Raw genomic sequence first — 17,893 nt, 5'->3', positions numbered from 1 at the left:
AACCAGATGCAGGACTCCTATCTCCGAACACTTCTGCGGGAACATGTGCCATATGGCGACCCCTCCCTAATTTTGGGGGGAGACTTTAACCTGGTGTGGGATTCTGCGATGGACCGTAGTGAAGCTTTTTCCAATGGGATGGGAGCCATGTCCTCCACACTCCGGAAACAGATAACAGACCTTGGCCTGCTGGACGTATGGCGATATCACTCTCCGGAGGTACGAGATTATTCGTACTACTCCCACGTTCACCGCTCGTACTCGCGTATTGATTATCTTTTTATTTCACACGACATCATGAGGGACACGTTGGGGGCGTCTATGTCTGACATATCGCTATCTGACCATGCCCACGTGGAGCTCCTTCTGCAGGATCCGGCCGCTTGCCCCACCCACCTCCCGAGATGGCGTTTGCCTCTACATGTCTTGCGTGACCCGGCTGATGTGGAGAGCATACGGACCGCCATTGACTCTTATTTTGTGAGCAATTACCTTCCCGAGACTCCCTTTCCTGTAGTGTGGGATGCCTTTAAGGCTACAATCCGCGGTCACATCACATCTTTATCGATTGCACGGGCGCGGGAAGCCCGCCGCCTGGAAGATAGCCTCTCCAAGGACTTTAAGGCGTTAGAGAAGCAAGATCAGGGCCATTCTTTGATTGCAAATTGGCGGTGACTTGCTAACCTCCGGGTTCAGCTCCGCGCTCTGCGCACCAATAAAGCAGAGCGGTCCCTGTTAGCCTTAAAACAAAGATATTTGAGGGGGGAGACAAAGTGGGCAGATTGATGGCGAAGCGCTTGAGGGCCCGTGCAGCGAAGGCTCACATAGCGAATATTCAATCGCCGGATGGGAACTGGGCCACCACGGAGCGAGCTAAATGTGAGGCCTTTAGGGCTTATTACGCTGCCCTTTATATGGCGGAAACACCCTCCCAAGCCCATATTGATGATATCTTGACCCAGTGCCCCTGAACTCCAATCCACCCACACCATGCCAAACAATTAGAAGATCCTCTCACGGCGGAGGAACTGATGGCAGCGTTGAAAGATCTTCCTCTCTGGAAGACACCAGGCCAAGATGGCTTGCCACTGGTCTTCTACCATATGTTCCTACCACAACTCCGGCCACACCTTCTGCGACTATATAATTCCTTTTCGGACAAGGAGGGGCCGTTGCCCTCCATGGGTATGGCTGAAATAGCTCTTATCCCCAAGCCGGGAAAAGATCCCACGTTGTCTGCATCATATCACCCCATCGCTTTGCTGAACACGGACCTCAAAATTTACACCAAAATGCTTGCCAGACGCTTGGATCCCCACATGCCTGGCCTTGTGGAGCCGGATCAAGTTGGCTTCATCCGCAATAGGCAAGGGGAGGACAATGTGCGTAGAATCGCGCATCTGGTAGGGAAAGCACAACACTGGAATATACCAGCCTGCCTTCTCTCGCTTGACGCGGAGAAGGCGTATGACCGGGTGGACTGGGGCATTCTTCACGCGGTGCTGCAAAAGATCGGACTGGGCCGGAATATGATCTCTATGATCATGGCCCCTTATTTATCCCCGCAAGCTAGGGTTCGGGTTAATGGGCAACTTGAAGACCCTTTCTCCATACATAGAGGTACACGGCAGGGTTGTCCCTTGTCACCTCTGTTGTTTGCCCTGGTGGTAGAGCCCTTAGCAAAGACGATCAGGCAGAATGTGGACATACATGGGATTTCTCTTGGTGGCAGGCAGAACAAGGTAGCGCTCTTCGCGGATAATCTCATCCTCACCATATCGCGTCCGCATACATCCCTTCCAGCGCTTCACGTCCTGTTACAGTCTTTTGAGCAAGTTTCAGGCCTTAAAATTAATCATGGCAAATCTTGGGCTCTGAACCTCACGATCCCGACAGAAGAGATACCAATCTTGAAAACGCTCGCTCCTTATCAATGGGCCACAGAACATATCAGGTACTTAGGACTTCAGTTGACTCCCACCTTGGACACATGGACCCAGGTAAATTGGCGAGAATGCAGGAGAACCGTTCTAGAAGACTTACGGGGATGGAAAACCCTAATGCTCTCCTGGTTGGGTAGGCTTAATGCCGTGAAAATGTTGATACTCCCTAAAATCTTATATTTATTTCAATGTCTCCCCACCCCTATACTGCAGCACCAAATACAGGGCCTCCAGCGAGATCTCATTTGCTTCATCTGGGGCGGACTTAGGCCGCGATTCTCTCACAAGACCCTCATGTCACCGCGAGACAGAGGGGGACTAGTGTGCCCTAACCTTTTGGATGATTATTGGGCCTCGCATCTCCGCTTCGTTTCGGAGTGGATACCCATTGAAAGCGAAAACATATGATTCCATATGGACAGGACGGTAACTGGACGCTCCATCTGGGACCTTGCGTGGCACCATCGTACAGCGCGCTCACGCAGTGCCTATATCGCAGTACCTACTAAAACGGTTCTGGATATATGGGACAAGGTTTCAGTGCGTAAGAGACTAACGACCTTCCCCTCCCCCATACTCCCATTGCAGGTAACCCACTATTTCCTCCGGCCCTCCATCCTCAAACATTCGCTAACTAGCGACAGGGGGGATGCAGAGTTATCGGAGACCTGTATGAGGGGGGGAACACTTAAGACATTTGCCTGGTGTAGGGAGGACTTTCGTCTCCCACTGAGCACTAGACTACAATATGCACAGCTGCGGCATTGGGTGTCCTCACCTGAGATGCAACAGACCGCTGTCCGACCATTCACCCCCTTTGAAAGGCTGGTCCGTTCCTTCGATGAATCGAAGGGCCTTATTTCTCGGACGTACCAGATCCTACAGCATCCTCCAATACTAACCCCACACTCATATCAGCGCCAATGGCAATCAACGTCAATCACGGAAATCACACCAATACAATGGAATCGCCTCTGGCGAGATATCCCTAGGGTCTATCGCATTATCCCGCAGTGGGAAAATGCATATAAAATTATGACGCAATGGTATTATACGCTTACTCGACTGCACAAAAAGTTCCCTGCCGTGTCCCCATTGTGCTGGAGGTGTTCGAATGCTTCTGGAGATTTAATTCACATTTGGTGGGCGTGTCCGCTCTTGACCCTGCTCTGGAAGGAAGTCCTTAGTCATATCAAGGAGGTATTGGGCTTTCCCCTGCCTGAGTCTGCAACCACGATTCTTTTGGGCCTTAAACCTACCAATCTGAAAGCACTTACACGCAGTGATTGGACTATAGCACTTCATATGCTTGGGGCGGCGAAACAAATTATAGCGTTGTACTGGAAAAAAACAGAACCTCCCCCAATAGCTGCTTGGTACACGCGCTTATGGCATGTGATAACCATGGAACTTTTTACAGCTTGACTGCAATCACGTGACACCTGCTCTACTGCTTTTTGGAGACCCTTAATCCACTATCTCTGTAAAATAGAGCATGCGCGCTATCTACCCTCCAAGCTTAGAGCGTTAAGACTTTTTGATGATGCCATACTCCCATCGGATCCCAATAGGCTCCTTGCGTTACCAGATCTGCCCTGGGCGACACCCTCTACGGCAAGCCTCAAGATATGCACTACTAATACCATGCTCTGCTGCGCACGTGTTCCCGTCCACCTACCTAGCTGCTTTTGTTGCTGTATACTTCCTTTTTCTCTTCCCCTCTCCTCTTTTTCCCCTTCTCTGTCTAGTCACTACTATCCGCTTTAGATGGGCATCTTGCCCGTGTTCTTACTGTTCTTGTTACACCGAAAAGGTCCTGAGACTTCGCACAACACTCTAATACTGCTACATATGTTATGTTACGCGGCCGGCCCACCAAGGGTTGTAGGCGACATGCTGTGTTTTAAACTGTCTATTGATGCCTTCACATATTCTTGGAGAGCCTTGGATGAAACGCGGCCGGCCCTAAATGGGTTGTAGGCTTAACGCTGTGTCAATGTGGACCTCTGTTCTACTTTGTTTGTAGAAAATAAAAACAGATCCTTTAAAAAAAATAAAAGGGCACGAGATTGGGCTGCCCCTTGTCACCCCTTCTTTTTGCCTTGTGATTCCCTGTGAAATTGAGTCAGATCCAATTTGATCACTTGGGTAAGAACAGGGAGTCAGATGCACACAACCAATATGTATACTGATGATGTCCTGGTGGCTCTTACAGATCCAGTCCGTTCAATACCACCCCTCTTGGAGGAGCAAGTTAGGTTCGGCTCAGCCTCTGGCTTCAAAATTTACCCTGCAAAAATCTGAGATCCCCTAAACTGGGGGCAATACTATGCTTGGCAAGAGCCAGAATGCAAGAGTGTGGGAAATTTCTTCGATAGGGAGGGCATACAATTCTTCGAACTCCTGCTCCACTGAATTTGCGGTTCTTCCACTCAATTCAGACTTTGGGGAAGAGCAAGGTTTCCAACAGTGAAGCTTCCGCTGACCCAATTGCCCATCTGCAAGAGGTTTGACAGGTCACACAACCATCACCATGTCCTATTTAGGGTCAGCTGACCATCACTAGATTTCCCTGCAAGGAAGACATGGTGGTCATGGACATGGAAATCACTCAGTGGCACCCATGTAGAGGGGGGACACTCTGTGTGCATTGGGGTCATTGTGTTTTTGATTTTTAAGAATAAACTCCTGGTTTGTGAGTTTATTCTTGAAAAACAAAAACCTTGCAGAGTGGGTAGATCACATATGGCACCAGTTCAGCTAAGCCTCAGTGACTTCAGTGGATATGCCACCCCAGCAGCTCCAGTGCGAGCAGAGAGATCCCTTCCTGCCTAACAGAAATCTCTAAGTATAGTGGACAGTTTTCCTCCAGAATGAAGGAGACGATGGGCTCTGCCTATCTCAAAGCCTGGAAGACCATCCACGTATGACCATCCACCATACTTTATATCACCCCCTCTTTTGAGCATGGATGATAGGCAGCCATGTTTACTGGTGTTATAACTGCTGACGCTCCCCAGTTGACCCATGATTGCCAGAAGTAGTAGCATTTCTTTGCTTCCAATGAAAACTGAATATTTGAGGAAAGGATGATTCTCTAACCCTACTTCAGTCCTCAAAAATTTAGGGAAAGTGTGTTTTCCAGAGCCATGCAGGTCCCGCTTATTCACAGACATGTAGCACATTCACCTTAAAAGAATGAGTTATGGGGCATGGGCGGGGTAGGGGGGTTCAACAGACTGAACTCTGCCCATGGGGGTTCCTCCCTGCCTGCCTGGCGTCACCCTGCCTCTGGTATGTCCTCAGGTTATGTTATGGGCAGGAGGGGGCACCAGAGGAACTATATCCCCTACATTCAGCCTGCACCTGATTTTTCGGGAACCAGGAATACGCCAAGTAGACTCCACCTGCCATTGTGTGTCCGTGTTCATTGCAGCTTTCAAATGGTTCTTTCTCCATCCCAACCTCTGCATCCATATGGAAATCATTCCCAGGTGGAGCATGAGTATGTGGGCAGGAATTGTTTTAGTTAAATAAATAAATAAAATGCACATATGCTTTTGATAGAATTGGAATAATTGACACCAGAATTCGCCGAATAAGCCAGCAGTAGTGAATGCGTGCTGATGCCTCTGATGTATATGCTGTACATGGAGAACGCGTGTGAATATTTAAAGGGACTGACATCTGTTTATGGTATGTTTTACATGTGTGCCTGCTATTTTATATAATAGTAAATCTTGCAATTATTAAATGTATGCCCGTGTCAGGGTACTCTAGTATGCTCGGCTACAGCCTAATATAAAGATTTTCGTGGCCACGGGCAAGTCATGGCTTTGGACCGCCAGGTCAGAACACCTTTGAAATTATGACCAATTTCCAGCTCTGCCAATACACCCGATTCAGGCCTCTGCTTCAATACAATGCATTTTCACGATTATTGCTTTTAAATCTCTCACTTTCCTCTTTTAAGACTGATGGCATGTATGTTCGCACCCTCAAAATTGAAATATATGTTAAACTTTCATAAAAATAGCCAAATGTTCACGCAATCTGCATCCAACAGTCAAATAGTACCAAATGAAAGCTTGAATAACATTCATAACACCATTTTGCACCTGGATCTAGATTTCTTGTTGTGCTAAAAACATTTTAATTCAAACTCAGTGTGTAGCCAACCTGTTCCTCTTCTATAGGAAAGACACAAAGGGGGTGAATTGGTGAATGTATAGTGGACTGGTAGTCATCTTTAGGGGACTACTATATACTATTAAAGACATAAAGCGTGGGCTAGATCCATTCTTTGGACAAACGTGCATTTTTATGACACACTAGTGGCTACAGATGTGTTTAATAAGTTTATAAGTTACACCCCGCAGCAGACAAATCATGTGTGTCCTTCTGTGTGGGCTATTCATAGATACAACACTCATTTTGTGGGACTAAGTCTTACATTTCTTCATCAGGCTTCGGCACAGATTAAGAGACATAAAGGCAGAAAAGGCAGAAGGTAGAGAATGATAGGGCAGTAGTAACACGAGGAGAAACCAGGAGTGCAAAAGAACCTGAAAGATTGAGGTAGAGAGAGACAAAAAATGTAGAGTGGTGGGGTAAGAATCCAGGCTAGGCAGCCATGAGATTTGACCTCTCTGGAAGTTGGCAGAGGGCCCCTGAGAAACACTGTGGACCCTGCACTTATGTTTAGTATTCTTTTTAACAAACCAAGAACTGAGCAGAACAATCTTGCATTGGATAAGTGGAATTTGATTGAAAATTGAGAAAGCATGTGACTGGGCTCCCCTACACACTTGATGTACAACATCATGTTTGCTTTGTGCTGCGCACTTTCTCGTCCTCTTTCCTCTACAAACACTGAGGGCCTGATTGCGACTTTGCCACAGTTGCGCTGGCTCTCCGCCAACACAGCTGCGCAAGGACCACCTGCCTTATTACGAGTTGAACTCGGGTAAGGCGTACGGTTCTTCGCCTTTCCCATGGCGGTGCCTGAAAAATAGGCACCGCAATGGGGATGGCAAAAAAGTTGTAGCACGGCATGGACTGTGTCATCTATGCCGTACTGGAACTTTAGGGGAATACAGACAGGGGACACACATGTGCACCCCTGAATGTATCCCGGTGGGGACTATGGGGGCCTTGTAGGTCCCCCTTTGTTCTTCCACCACCAGCCTTTTAATGGAGAGGTTCCCGTCATAAAATGGCTATCGGTGGTGGAACTCGTAATATGCTGAGCAGGACTGTGCCAGTCCTGCTTAGCATGTTACACTGTGGCGTTGCTCCACCAGGGAATGACTGTTCCCTGGTGCAGCTGGTAGTCCTCCCCCGCAACAACTTTTGAATTCGTAACGTGGCAGATAGGCCGCTGCAAGTCTAGTAGTCTTACAACTCCCAGACTCGTAAAAAGGCCCCAAAATGTTTCAGTCTTCTCTCCGTTACTGCTTTCCTAGTTTGCTTTCTCTGTCTAAAAACACAAAGTCTTATCGGTACTTATGCTTTTGTTTTTAGTTTTCCTCCCTCCACCCAGCTGTCCATTACTTGATTCTCATTGCTTGTCCACACCATCCCCACACACTCATTCCCCCATAGATGCATGCTGCTAGCTACAAGATCCCTGTCCTCCTATGTACATGAGTTATTTTCACCCCTCCCCTCTGCGCATATGGCATCTTATAAGTTGTCTCTAGCAATGCACACTACATTTCCACTATAATTTTACCGCATGCTCGCTGTACTGACCACTGCCCTTGATACTGGAATGATTTATAAATTGCTGTATTGAGTTTACTTGAAATTTAAGACTTTTCTGTATCCCCTTTCTTTCCAGTGAAAATGATGCATCATCAGAGAATGAACAACTTTTAAGCCGCAGCATCGACAGCGACGAGGAGGCTGCCTTTGAGAAGCAGATAACCACAGACCTATGTCTTTTATCCCTGGTTCATTTGGCCAAGGAGAAAAATTATACGCACAGCAAACTAACAGTGGTAAGGCGCACATCACCCTAGCAGACAAGCTAAAGTATTTTTGGGTTTGGGAGACAGAAGGACAAATTAAAGCCTATGTTTCTTACAACTGAGCCTGTGATATGAAAGTACAATTGCATTAAGTATATAATGTTGATGACCAAAATGTTACCAAAATACAGCAAAATTTATTACTGGGGTGTAAAAAAAAAACATGCAATAAAAATCTTTATACATTTTAATTTCAGTGAGCAATAGCGCACCTGTGGTGAAAACAGGTCTGTACGTCAGCATTTAGCCACCCATGACTAACACCTTATGTTGCGGAGGCGAGTAATAGGTGTTGCCAATTTTGAGACCAACTCAGAGTTTATCTTATTTTGGGCAGTAAATTATATCCTCTTTGGGCAGTTTTTTTTGTAATGAGGATGATGTTTATTTTTTGTAAATCAGAATATTAGGGTACGTTATATTGGGGTCTTATGAAGTGCATCCTTTGTCTTAGCCCCAGCCAGTGCTTTGATGTTTTGACCGAGACACACTGTGATTAGAACCCATGAAATCATGTTCACACTTGATGCAGCGATACCAAAGGGGATGATGGACAGAGCGTTCGAGCAAATCAAACACTCACCCCTAGTCAACTGATCTGGGTTTAATCCATCATCATTCTTTAGCTCACTCCACCACCCCAGTTCAGACATGGCCATATGCAAATCAGTCTGACCCTGTGCCTCATGGGAACAGTCCAGCCCGAACTGCCAAGCCATGTCTTCCCTGGACCAGAAACAAGCATCCTGGGACCGGTTTCTGGTTCATAACCCTCATCAGCCAGGCTATCTTGAATCCAGTGGCAAAGTGAGCAAGGGACCCACGTCTGGGCATACCCTGCCAACTTAGAGCGAACAAAGCGATACGAAAGGGGATGATGGACGGAGCGTTTGAGCAAATCAAACACTCACAGCAGCAGCTGAAATGGGTATGTGGTGAGCAGAGGATGCAGTAGGGAAGCCTATTCACCCGTCTTACAGACATCTGTGAGTTCTGCATTTACTTGGAACTGGCACTGACTGTTTTTGTCACCGTTGGAGGTTGACCCCCTCACCCGTTGGACACCAGAGGCTTGAGTATACTACTTCTGTAGCTTTCCTGATTCCTGAGGACGTGTGGGATTGAAGAATTGAACTCTGGGCTCATGGGAGTTACTATTAGCATTGCCATCCCAACCTGAGCCATGGAAGATATTAGGAAGATATCCTATAAAACAAATGTATAAAGTATTTGAGGTCTTTTGTTTGCAGTGCATAAGGATGCTTAAATATATGTATTTACTAGGACTGAGATTAAAAGGTCTCACTGTGGAGCTCATGGGCCACCTTAGGTGTTTACTTTTTCTTAGTGCCCTGACCCTGTGAACAGTATGTGTGTTGTAAACCTCCAGGCTTCACCGGTACTTAAGATTTATGAATAATTTTCCAAATTCTACCCTTAAACCCAGGATCCCTTCTGACTCCACCCTCCTGTTCTGTCCTATAGTTTTCAATCTATCTATTATACTTATGCCTTCTCTGCCCCTTCCTTATGGGGTCCTTACTTTCCAGCCAGTGGCAGCCACAGAAGCATTGCACTTTTCTATTTAATGAAAGTGGTACACTGTAGCGCCTCTTTTATTCCTAATGCATAAGACGATGAGGAGAAAAAGGCCCTCTGTTAGTGCTACTTTTGTCACCAGTTCAATAGCAGGCTGCACCGTGAGGGTATTCAGTGAAAAGCATTATTGCATTTGGTATGACTACTGAGCTGAATTACGGCAACAAATCAGTGTAATTTATTAAATTTCTTCTAGAAAACAAATAATTGTTCAAGGTTTGGAAATGCGGAGAGGGATATCAAAATTTTTGCAAAATCTATTAAATACTATATATATATAAATATATCTTGACCTCGTAACACCTCGTACTGTTTTGCGCAACAATGACGAGTGCAGACCTCCAATGGTGCAAATAATATTTATTTCAGTCTCTTGCCATAACGCGTTTCGGCCGTACAAGCGGCCTTGATCACATGACGACGCTCAGCATAACATCCCGCTATTTAAAGTGCTAGTGCATATTATCAATGAACATAGAAAAAATACTTCAGGTCATTTCAAGTATATCTCCTTAAAAGCTTGTAAATGTTGTTGGTTAACAGCTTTGTATTTCATACATTTATGACATGGAATGAAATTTTTGGGGCAAACACATAATCTGGTGCTGTAAAATGCCAAGTTGACCCAATTTATACAGTTCAAAAATGATATATTAAGTGAACAATATGTAAAAATATTAAAAGTGCTCCCTAACCGTGGAAATGAAAATATATTAACGTATAATCTTCAAACAATAAAACAAAAAAAACAAATACATTTTATACATATGAAATATAAAAAAGATTTATATCATAGTCATATCAAATCCCTGATACCCCGCTCTATATGTCACCTACTTTTCATCTATTGGCTTTACCGTATGGCTCGTATTAGACCAGTACTCAGTGGGTTTGATTCACTGCAGTGCATTTTCCATTCGTGGCTAATGCCTTTTATACACCTCAGTAAATTGTATACTATCCCAAATTACTTTTTTTCAATAAATAATTAAAGTGACATTGTGTAACAGTACTTCGGATTAAAGTGACTAATGCCATTAAAGTACAAATGTACAAAGATCTGAAATTCAAGTTTTCACAAAAGTGCAAATGATCGCAATATATTATTAGATTCATTAAGTTAGACCAATATCTCGAGATTGACCTGATTTCATGGTAGTTTCAAACGATACCTTGAAAGACAATGTTAATAACAATTATGTAGAAGCCCTGCTTAAAATGACTGGAAATAAGACACAAAGATAAAAACTACCCAATGTCCAAAAGACCACTCATTAAAAACTATGCCACCTCCAAAGAACTACCATGTATATTGTTCATTGAATAGTTCCAAGTTACAATGAAAAAGGGCTATGGTTCATCCTCTCTCCATAATTTACATAAAAGCAATGTCATTTCTTTACATTCATCATACTAGTTGTTGACATATCTACAGTTATATGCTAGAGAGGACTACATTTGCTGATCATAGATAGGTATGAAGATCTTCCGTTATATTGAGCCCTCCCGGCGACTTGGAATCAAATTCCAATATATAATTGGTCTCCAAGCGTCGCAATTTAGCTTCCCTATCCCCCCTCTTTTTGTCGTGGGGATGGCTTCAATAGCAAAATAACACAGATGTGGGTTACTATCATGTATCAACTGTAAATGCCTTGCAACGGGGTAATTCTGATCTTTATTGGTTATTGCCCTTATGTGTTGCAAAATGCGTTTATGGACTGCCAGTTTGGAGCTGCCTATATACTTCAAGTGACAGTCACATTCCAAAACATAAACACAGCATTCTGTCTTACATGTTAGGTGTTGTTTGATTTCCTTAACAGTTTTGGAAAAGGCAGTTGTATAAGTTTTTGCATTAATCCGAAACTGGCATGCCTTACATGATAGAGATTTAAAAAAACCTTTTCTTATAGTCAACCACATGTCTTTTCGGCAACTCTCCTGACTGTTTTTAACCAACATGTTCCCCATACTCATAGATTTTCTGAATGAAATTGCAGGATTGGAGGGCATCAGGTCACCTATCACAGGATCATCCTGGATAAAGTGCCAATTACGTCTTATGATGCTCCTCAGTTCTTTTTTCTGTTTAGAGTATGTTAAAATAAGCCTTACAGGTTGTGTATTCTGTTCTACAGCTAACTGTGATAGACAAGGAGATCCTCCCTTGCCCTCGCTTGAGATTTTCTCATAGCGGCATCCACTATTTCAGTGCTGTAGCCCCTGGCTAGAAATCTGGCACGACTTTCCATTTGCTTTGTCCTCGCATCCTCTGGATTACTACAGATGCGACGGATACGGAGCATCTCCCCATAGGGGATGCTCCTAATTAGATGTGAAGGATGGGCACACAACGCGTGTAAAAGTGTATTAACTGCAGTCGGCTTTCTAAAAAAAGTAGTAGTTAAGACATTATTTTCTGCTAAAATTTGGACATCTAAGAATGTCACTGAGCGCCTACTTATGGTAAAAGTGAATTTAAGATTAAAACCATTTTGATTAATTTCATCTATGAATTCCAAGGCACTTTCCTCACTTCCTCACCACACAATAAAAAGATCATCAATAAAACGCATCCAGGAAACAATATTAGTGGTGTATACATGTTCATATTTTCGCATGAGGACCAGTTCTTCCCACCAGCCCATGAACAAACAGGCGTAGCTGGGGCAAAAACTGGCCCCCATCGCGACACCCTGAATCTGTTGATAAAACTAGCCATTAAAAAGGAATACATTGTTTTCTAAGCTAAAAAGCAACATGTCTAACAACATTCGAGTGTGTTCTGCATACATCATAGATCTTGTGCTAAGAAAGTACTCCACTGCTCTCAGTCCATCCTGGTTGCTAATACAGGTGTAAAGAGAACATACATCCAATGTTACAAGTAATACATCTGAGTCCCAAGACAACTCTTTGATTTTATTTAAAAAGTCACTTGTATCCTGGATGTATGATTTTAATTGCTTCATATGCACCTGCAAAAAATAATCAATGTACCTGGAGAGGTTTTCCAATGGCCCATCACACGCTGCGATGATCGGCCTACCTGGCGGTGCATCCATACTTTTATGGACTTTTGGTATAAAGTAAATGTATGGCACCAGCGGATGTTCTTTCTTAATAAATTTATATTCATCCCAACTCAAAAGTCCTAAACTCTTCCAGGCCAGCAAATTCTTAAACAGAGAGTCTTGAGTGCTTTTATACTTAAGTCGAGTACTTTTTCTATAGCATTGAGGGTCATTTAATTGACTGTAGATAGTCTTTCATAGGCCAGAGGACAATAGTTTTGCCCTATCAGAGGTTCGTATTACCACATCTTACCCTTTGCAATTTTGACATCAATTGGTTATATTTTCTTTCACTATTGGTGTATGTTCTTTTCGATCTATTGGTGGCGTAGGTCAATTTCTTAATCTGGCCTACCACATGGTCGCTGAAAGAATCCAGCCCGTCGCGTGCTGCTAGGGGGACAAACTTGGATTTCATTTTAAATGGTGTTTCTGGCCTAAACTGTCCACATGGGAACATAGTATCTTGACTATTGAATTGTTCCCCACTCTCCAGTTGACACATATCTCAATATAAATTAATATCTGAGACCATTAGCCCCGGAGAGTCTTTGTTTGATGGGGTTATGGTGACTGAAGACCTTGAATCAGTTGATGATCTTTGTCTTTGTAAATGAAATTTTTTAAGTTTAAGTTTTCGTATAAATTGATAAACATCAGCTCTGGTTCTAATGTACTGGAAGTTGGATTCTGGGCAGAAGGAAAGTCCCAGGGAGAGTAACTGCTTGCTTTTCTGCTGTTGACAGGTTGATGTTAGCCAGGTTCACAATGGTGTTTGCTTCCTGTCTTTCTACTGCACTGTCAGAGCATTGCTGTTCTTCAATTGGATTAACTAGTTTCGCTTGGCTCGGCCTCAGCCCCGCTTCTTGGATTCTCCAATTCCTGCGGGCCTGGCATCTCCCCCTTCTCCTTTGGGATTTTGTTTTGTGACCATTCCTTGATTGTGTGGCCGCAAGTTATCCCTTCTGCCCTGCTTTAAAATATCCAATTCTTCCCCCAATGTAAACTTAATTCCATGTTCTACATTTTTTTTCTGGCATTTTCGTTATCCGAATCACTCTTGGGTGCCGAGCTCATCCCCGACTGTGAGGATATTTCAACGTGCTGATTGTTTGTACTGTTATCCCCCTGCATACGCTTGTTTGCTGTGGCTGCCCTTAATGAATCATAGCGCCATGCAAATGTGAAGATTTGGCCGTTAGCATAATCGTCACGGTCTCTCTTGAATTTGTACACTTTGCACACCTTTATTTTTTCCTCCTCTTTTGCCAGTCTATTGGTCATTTCTTCCCTAATTTTTTGTCCTAGCCTGGGCTCTCCTTCCTGCTGTTTAATACTTTCTTCTAGGGCTTCAGTTTTGGTTTGTAATTCAGCCCTATCAATTTCGGCATATTTTACCAGTATTTGTACCAATCTTTTTGTTGATTCAAGGTTACATTCAACCCACTCAGCCATCACCAGGGGGCTTGGCGCCTCATAACTGGGGGCTATCATAATACGCAGCCCCCTAGGGATTCTCCCTACATCAAGATATCTCTTCAATGAGCGCGCCTTCCACCACTTGGACTGTTCCTGGCGTTTGCATTTATCCAGCAGCTTGAAATTCTCTTTAAGACCATTTGTTCTGGCATTGGAGTCATCAGATCCCTCTACAATGGCATTTACTTGATTCTCCATAGAATCTGAGAACATTTCCTCCGCGGCAAGCTTGCAGTTCCTGAGCGCGTCAGCAGACATCTGACTTAATTTTAATAAATTGATGGCTCCTTAAATCAATCCCAATGACGTTGCACAGCTAAGCCCAAACACTGTCCTAGGTTTGCAAGGAGACAAGCACACCTCCCAACCCTCGCAGCACTGAAATAACCGGAATGTCTTAAGATAGCGCTAGGTGTCTGGAAACAACCATCGTCCTGTACCTGCTCAGCCGAGCGATATCCTCCGGCGTGTGGCGGCATCCTTACTTCACGCTATCAAACCTCCGATTCCTTAGGTCAAAATTGTCGTGCTGCAACTGGGGAGCTCTGTCCGTTTCACTCCAAACTCTCTTTGATGCCCCTGAGGTCCCCGCCGAAGCACTACCACGAGCCCGTGATACAGCTGACAGGAGACCTTGACGGGCAGACGGACCGCTTGCTATTGCTAAGCTATTTATATATATATATCTCTTGACCTCGTAACACCTCGTACTGTTTTGAGCAACAATGACGAGTGCAGACCTCCAATGGTGCAAATAATATTTATTTCAGTCTCTTGCCATAACGCGTTTCGGCCGTACAAGCGGCCTTGATCACATGACGACGCTCAGCATAACATCCTGCTATTTAAAGTGCTAGTGCATATTATCAATGAATATAGAAAAAAAACTTCGGGTCATTACAAGTATATCTCCTTAAAAGCTTGTAAATGTTGTTGGTTAACAGCTTCGCATTTCATACATTTATGACATGGAATATGTCCACATTTATTGAAATATAAATATTTTTTGGGGAAACACATAATCCGGTGCTGTAAAACATCTCAGAATGTGTGCGTGTGTGTATATATATGTATATATATGTGTATATATATATGTATGTATGTATAGATAGATGAATAGATATACTTTTAAAGGTGTGCAACCATTCAAATAAATATGCATGCAAGTAAAACGATTATTAATAACTCGTCATTTACCTTAAACTACCCGATGTGCTCTTTTCTATATTATAAGTATGAAACCAAGTTCACTAAGATTTGAAACATTTGCAAATTGTTTTCAAGGCCTTCTAGTTTGAAGTATTTCACGTGAAAGATGTAAGCAATTCCTCAGAATCAAAGTCTTCCACGTCTGTTTTTCGCCCATTAAACCTATGGATTCCATAGATATGAAGTATAAGGAAAAGGTACAGAAAATTTCTTATTTTGACTTGAATGCTACAAGAAGTAGAGTTAAGTCCATCAAATAATGGCAGATGAAAGTAACGATGCATTGATCCGGACAGGAGTTGGAAAGCCATGGCTGTCAAGATCCCGCAGCATAGCAGGGAGAGCAGACACCAGCTTCACAACATATCATAGGTGGATTGTTCAGCTCTGAGATAAGGGTTACTAGTGATACACCAATGCTCATAAGACCTGCTGCTGTCCTTCCCTTGAACAACCATAAAACTGCAAGCCTTGTTGATATAACAGACAACTGCTAGACTGAGATGACAGGCAGATGAGCTATTAAACAAGGAGCCAGCTTTCCAGGATACAGCCACAGGTAAACAACAACTGGACTGCAATTGTGGTAATTGTGTCAAAGTGACACACATGCCCCGGGTCCTTGTGTAATGTGAGCATTGGATCTGAGGGACCAATAGATGTCTGAGCTGTGGCTACTGTCTTCCCATGTAGCGGAGAAAGAGATTTGTACAGCTTTGGAGCTGCCTCCTGTGCATGTAATCCCAGACTTCTCACCCTAGGAATAATTTCTTGCATGCGATACAAAGTAGAAGAGCAGAACATGCTCTGGAGGCGGTGCAGCGATAGAGAGGGGGTAGGGTGTGGAGCAACAGTAATGCCTAGGTAGTTGAGGAGCCACCCATACCTTTGACAACAAAGCACCAGTGGCTGCCTCCCTTGTTCCTCAGAGGGAGGAAAAGACAAAATGGACTCCAACAGTGCAGATTCTCTTCCATCCGACGCCATGTAAAGGGTCCAGCATCTTTTACTGCTCACTGTATGAACATGCCTCTTAACTATGAGAGTTAGCAGACCCAAAGTACACTTTTGTTATTTATGAAAAGGGTAATACATTTTAAGTAGGGTTTGTATTGATAGAGTGCGTCTGCAAGGACTGCCTCACCCATACCCTACTTTACCACCTAAGTATGGTCCATGGCCCACCAGCCATTTACAATAACTCAGCTTTTCTCTGCCGTGTTTTAACAGTGGAGTACCAGAAGTGATCGAGATGCATCTTCTTCCAAGATCAGGAACACCAATCCATCAAATGCAACTATCTTCAACCAGTGGTGTAACAAAGGCCCCCACAGCACAGTACCTTGACCTGAGAGCTCCTGAGTGAGTGCGGAGGGGGCCCTTCCATGTACCGTGCAGGGGGCCCCCGTCAAGTTTCGTTATGCCTGTGTCTTAAACATTACGAAGTGGCCAAAGGCGGATACATTTGGTTAATGATTTATATCATTGTTTCAATAATGTAGATGCATCGAATTCGCCTGTGGTGGGGGAGGGGGAACTTGGGTAGAGGTAGGAGAGGACCCTCAAAACTCAAAGTCTGTTTGACATTATTGTTTCAGCAAGCAAAGAAGTTGCCTATTGGTGGGTTCATAGAACAGGTTGGTTTGTTCTTGTGTTTGCTGAAATAAGCAAGTTCATAGCCAGGTTGTCTGTCCTTTTCCATTGCTCAGATGGCAGATTCGTGGTGCATTTATACCACAATGTGGGACTTTGCCAAGGTTTGAAACCTTTTGTGGCGATCTATTTAGGCTCTCAATGTGGTGCTTGAAGAAAGCAATGCAAAAAAAGGTACAAAGTTCCTCTAGTCGAAGAAAGAAAAAAGGGGGGGTTGTTGGACTGTCATGTGTCAGGGAGGGGGGAAACCCTTGTTAGAACTAGGGCTCTCACACACCCAGCAAGCTAGGTGTCATGCTTCATCATTTGAGCCTGCCCCTCGTCAGGTCGGCGCAGCAATTCCTGACGGGCTCCCAATAATGGGGCTCTTTGGCGGGGATCTTTTGTTCCTGCCGAAGGGTGCTGTGGGGGTAAGGGGCCCTAGAGTGTGTAGATGTAGTGAAAGTATTTAAAATAGGTACTGTTGGTCCACGGATGAATATTTATTAAAGTGGTGAACAGCCTAATTAAAACAAATGGAAATTGAGGTGGGTATAGCCACTAGTGGTTATGTAGCTAGTTATGTATGCCCTACGCTCAAGAAGATCAACATGTTTCATGCCTAGGTAGCCAAGAAATGGTCACGGCAATTCCTCAGGATCAAAGATACGAACTATCTACAACAAAGGTGTGTGAAAATTCTACATACCTAACAGGTGCTTAGAAGTAACCTAGGAAATAGAAGAAAGAGAAAACACATGACAGGATACCACATAGTAAAATGCACTCACAAGGTAAAATCAGCTCAAATCATCAAGAGGCTGGTAGTATCATGCTCCCAAGTGGGTGGTGAAGAGTCAATTACAAGGGGGCGAAAACAGTGACAGAGCAATGGGTAGAGACAGGGGGAAAAAAAAAAAAA

At 44.1% G+C, this 17,893-nt stretch overlaps 1 protein-coding gene across 2 annotated transcripts in view; it reads left to right on the top strand.

Annotated features, from left to right (window-relative positions):
* The window catches only part of EDAR (ectodysplasin A receptor), a 353,642-nt gene that overhangs the window by 291,039 nt on the left and 44,710 nt on the right, over positions 1-17,893 (top strand). For both annotated transcript variants that reach the window (XM_085622640.1, XM_085622641.1), the window contains exon 10: positions 7,786-7,945. In XM_085622640.1, the coding sequence (XP_085478766.1) occupies positions 7,786-7,945 (160 nt within the window). The remainder of the gene's footprint in view (positions 1-7,785; positions 7,946-17,893) is intronic.

Source organism: Triturus cristatus, chromosome 8 (assembly GCF_964204655.1).
Source record: "Triturus cristatus chromosome 8, aTriCri1.1, whole genome shotgun sequence".
NCBI classification, from domain to species: Eukaryota; Metazoa; Chordata; class Amphibia; order Caudata; family Salamandridae; genus Triturus; species Triturus cristatus.
Note: the sequence above shows the minus strand (reverse complement) of the source record. Positions and strands in the feature narration are given on the sequence as shown.